This window comes from Microtus ochrogaster, linkage group LG1 (assembly GCF_000317375.1).
Source record: "Microtus ochrogaster isolate Prairie Vole_2 linkage group LG1, MicOch1.0, whole genome shotgun sequence".
In the NCBI taxonomy this organism is placed as follows: domain Eukaryota; kingdom Metazoa; phylum Chordata; class Mammalia; order Rodentia; family Cricetidae; genus Microtus; species Microtus ochrogaster.
Genome location: NC_022027.1, coordinates 5,050,769 through 5,055,151, shown reverse-complemented (window position 1 = coordinate 5,055,151; position 4,383 = coordinate 5,050,769). Strand labels below are relative to the sequence as shown.

The 4,383-nt window shown below is 51.2% G+C and overlaps 1 protein-coding gene across 11 annotated transcripts in view; it reads right to left on the bottom strand.

Moving 5' to 3' along the window:
- Myo9b (myosin IXB) overlaps window positions 1-4,383 on the bottom strand; it is an 87,954-nt gene that overhangs the window by 67,791 nt on the left and 15,780 nt on the right. For all 11 annotated transcript variants that reach the window (XM_026785304.1, XM_026785307.1, XM_026785312.1 and 8 more), the window contains exon 2: window positions 529-1,423. In XM_026785304.1, the coding sequence (XP_026641105.1) occupies window positions 529-1,368 (840 nt within the window). In that variant the 5' untranslated portion in view covers window positions 1,369-1,423. The remainder of the gene's footprint in view (window positions 1-528; window positions 1,424-4,383) is intronic.

The window sequence follows — 4,383 nt, the reverse complement described above, 5'->3', positions numbered from 1 at the left end:
TTTGTTTTTTCGAGACAGGGTTTCTCTGTGGCTTTGGAGCCTGTCCTGGAACTAGCTCTTGTAGACCAGGTTGGTCTCGAACTCACAGTGATCCGCCTGCCTCTGCCTCCCAAGTGCTGGGATTAAAGGCATGCGCCACCACCGCCCGGCTCTGGATGCTCTTGAACTTGAGGTCAGGCCTGGCTGAGCCAGAGGATGCAGCCTCCCTAAGCAAGCAGATCACTAGCAACCTCTGTAAGTGCCTCTGGGCAAAATACACAGCTCATGGTTCCCCTCACATCCTGAGCCTCTAACCTCATCCCAGTAGTGCCAGAGCCTAGACCACTAGGAGTGGCCGACACCCCAGATACACAGAATGTCTCACCCAATCCTGCCCTCCAAAGCCAGAACATGTGTGCACTTTCTGTGTGCTGCTAGGTGTGGAAATGTGAGTCCCGTGCAAGATCAGTGCACTCTCAGATAGAGACCCAGCTTCGCACAGCTCAGTGAGTGGTGGGAAAACCCTGAGCTTCACCCCCCCACACTCACCTCCAGCACAGGCCCTGCACCTAGGATGGTCCTCTCGACACCACTGGCATAGCCCTTCTGACTGAGTGCTGTGAGGCAGTGGATGAGAAAGTTGGTGCTCTGCGTCTTGCCAGAGCCACTCTCGCCTGAGATGACGATGCACTGGTTCACACGCTTGCGCAGCATGGCATAGTAGGCCACATCTGCCAGAGCAAACACATGTGGCTCCAGTTTGCCCAGCTGTTGGTTCTCATACATCTTGACATACTTGGGATTGTAGATGGGCAGGAACTTGAAGGGGTTGATGGCCACCAGGATGCTACCCGCATAAGTGTAGATCTTGTGCTGCATGAAGCGCAGCTTCAGGTTCTGAAGCAGGTTGGCTTCAGTCAGTTCTGGCAGGTTACACAGGTCGTCAAAGTCAGCCTGTGCCCGTGGCAACAGCCCACGCTCCACCAAGCGCCGAGCAGCTGTGGGCTGCGCCAGCAGTTGCATGTGCACGTACTGAATGCTGCCATCGGCATTGCGCTCCTGTAGCACAAAGTAGTAGCCATCCTCCTGCGGGTGGTCATCCTGGGCACGTCGAGGCCAAAGCAGTACACGGTGCACGGGCGAGTCGCTGGCATCCAGCACCCACTCCTCCCCGCCTGACTCCTTCACCTCCACCAGCACGTAGTGCTTTGAGCCATCCAGGCGCAGGCTGGACACCGCATCTCGGATGACGTCGGTCGTGGTACTTTCCTTGGTGGCAGTCACACGGCATGAGGTCTGGCTCCCAGTGGTGGACAGCTGTGGGTAGATGTGCAGGTGGTAGGTGGCCTGCTGCCGACGGCCTGTGCTGCCAGCCTCGTGTCCACTCATTCTGTCGGCCTCCTGGCCTCAGCATGCCTCACCAGCGGGTACGCACCCCCGGCAGCTGGAAGGAAGACCAAGATTATTATGGTGACTACCCTGGCACAAACCGTGCCAGACCCACAACAGAACCCAGCAGGCAGCTCAGACCAGAAACAATCTGCTGGTCTTGAGAGTGAGGACTCAAGTGCTTCCATTTACCTTCTTCTCTTCATGGCAAATATGGAACCCAGAGCCTACTGTGGGTAGGGAAGGGACAGATATCCCTGAGTTAAGACACAGTATGAAGGCAGAAGTGGGGTGTGTGATTCTAGGCAGGGACTCCACCCCTGAGAGACGACCCCAGCCCCTTGCTGGGAGATTCTAGGCAGGGGATCCACCGAGCCATGCCCTAACCCTGGCAAATATTATTTTTAACAAAATACGTTTACTCCCGTAGGCCGCAAGAACAAGGGATGAGTAGATGCCGATAATAGCCTGCCTGGAATCTTGCAGAAAAAAACACAAATGCAGTATGAGTCAAGTGCATAAGACCACTGTGCACCAACTGAAGACAATGAGGCCTTTACTCAGGCCAGTAGGAGAAGCTGGTCTGCAACCCCAACAGTAAATGAAACATAGGAGGAATTTCTCTTAGGGAGCTGAGAAGCCTTAAAAGGGAGTAGCAACCTGAAAGAGGGGCTCCGAAGGATGAAGAGGAGTTTGTTCATGAGACTAGCCAATAGAAGGGGGGGTATGGTAGTCTTCACTGCCTGTTTTGATAAATAAAGTTTTATTCCAAGGCAGAAATACTGTATGTGACCACTTTTGCTACAACACCAAAAAAGCAAGGTCACAAGAGGGACCAAGGGCTGACAAGGCTATAGTATTTACCTCGCAGTCACTTCCAGATGTTTGATGGCCTCTGACTTTGCAGAAGTGTGACTCAGCAAAAGCCTAAAAGACAGGCAGTCGAGGGATGGCACTGGGATCCTAGGCTGTGAAGCATGAGGAGGGACAAGGCTGAAAGAAGCTCCCTATGACAGGGTGACAGCAACAGTTCCCAGAAGCACCATGGAAAATGCTCAAGGCAGACAAGACACAAGCTTCACTTCAGGTCTTTCCCCATGATACTAAGGAGCCATCTTTTGGTAGAATATGGATCACTTGAGGTCAAGGTACAGCTCAGTGGTGGGAAACGTCCCTGGTAGTCCTGTGTTCTAGCCTCGGGTCCCCAAAATAAAATATTTGGCTCAATAGATACAGGTACACCTGGTTGGCAGCACACACCTGTCACCCTAACTATCAGGAAGCTGAGGCAGGAGGATTTGAATAAAAGGCCAGCCTGGGCAGGTCAATCTCTGTGAGTTCAAAGCCAGCCTGGTCTGCATAGTGAGCTGCAGGACAGCCACAGCTACACAGAGAAACTCTGTCTTGAAACAACAACAACAAAAAGTCACCCTGGCAACTCAGCTTGATTGTGTCTCAAAATAAAAAGTGAAGAGGGCTGGGGGAGGAGGTATGGCCAGAAACCAAGCGTTAACAAGGCTATGGTATTTACCTCAGTCACTTCCAGCCGTCTGCTGGCCCCTGACTTTGCAGAAGTGTGACTCGGCACAACAAGCCTACCGGGCTTCAACACCCAGTATTTCAAAACAGCAGGAAACAAACCCTCAAACACCCAGCCACACACAAAGATCCACAAAGATCTGAAGAAAACTTCACATATGCGAATCCCATGTAGACACTTCTTATCATTACTCCAAGTCCACACACAACCCTGACACTGTCTTTGGTATTTAGGACATTTAGAAATGGAGGCCACAGAGCTGGCTCAGCAGCTGAGAACACTGGCTGCTCTTCCTTCCAGAGGATCCAGGTTCAGTTCCTAGCACTACATGGCAGCTCACAACCCCAGTTCCAAGGGATCCAGCACCCTATTATGGCCTGCTTGGACACTAAGCACACAAGTGGTACACAGACATATATGCAGGCAAAATACCCATACACACTAAATAAAAGAAAAATAAAAAAAAATAAAGACATCTAGACATGGTTTACTGTCTTCAGGACAGACAGCTGGTGACCCTGAGGGTAGACAAGCCTGCTAACACCTGACAACTGGGTTGGACCCTGGAACCCACAGAGAACCAAATATGTTAGAGCATGCATGTAGTTCAGAGTCCCATAGTGAGACAGGAGCCACAAAGAAGCTCAAGGGCCAGCTAGCCTGGGGTACACAGTATCAGCATTGCAGAAATGGGAGACAGTACCCAGAAACAAGGCAGAGGTTGGCTGGGGTGGCACAAGCTTGTTGCTGTGGCATCTGTAAGGCAGAGAGAGGTTGGAGGATGAATTCAAAGCCAGCCCCAGATATATAGTAAGTTGGAAGCAAGCCTGGGCTACACAAGATCCTGTCTCAGAAAAAAAAAAAAAAAAAAAAAAAAAAAAGGAAAGGAGAGAAAACTGACCTCTGACCTGTGATTGTGCACCATGGGAAGAGTACACGCAGTGCAAACACGCGCACACACATGCACTTACACGTGTGCATGCTCGCTCACACACACACACATGCACTTACACGTGTGCATGCTCGTTCACACACACACACACAGAGGCACACGACTGTGTTATTGGCTGACTCCAGGCCACACACTTTTGTTGTTGCTCTGTTTTTAGCTTGTCTTTTCAGACAGGGTCTCACTATGAGGCACTGGGCACCATGGAACCTGCTATGAAGACCAAGCTGGCTCAATTTACAGGCCTTCTTCTGCCTGTGCTCTCCCTGCTGTGGACTGGGGTCAAAGTTGTGCACCTTTTCCTATTGTGTGTATGCACCTGTGCCAAGTGCACATGTGGGGGTCAGAGGACCACTTGCAGGAATCAGTTCTTCCTCTACCATGTGGGTCCTAGGGATTAAATTCAGGTTATCAGGTTTAGCTGCAAGTTCGTTTGTTTATGTGCTGAGCCATTTCACTGGCCCCTGGAAGTCTGTTTAAATGTTAAGCATCACTCCAGCAGATCCCAGGCATTCCCACCACCCCC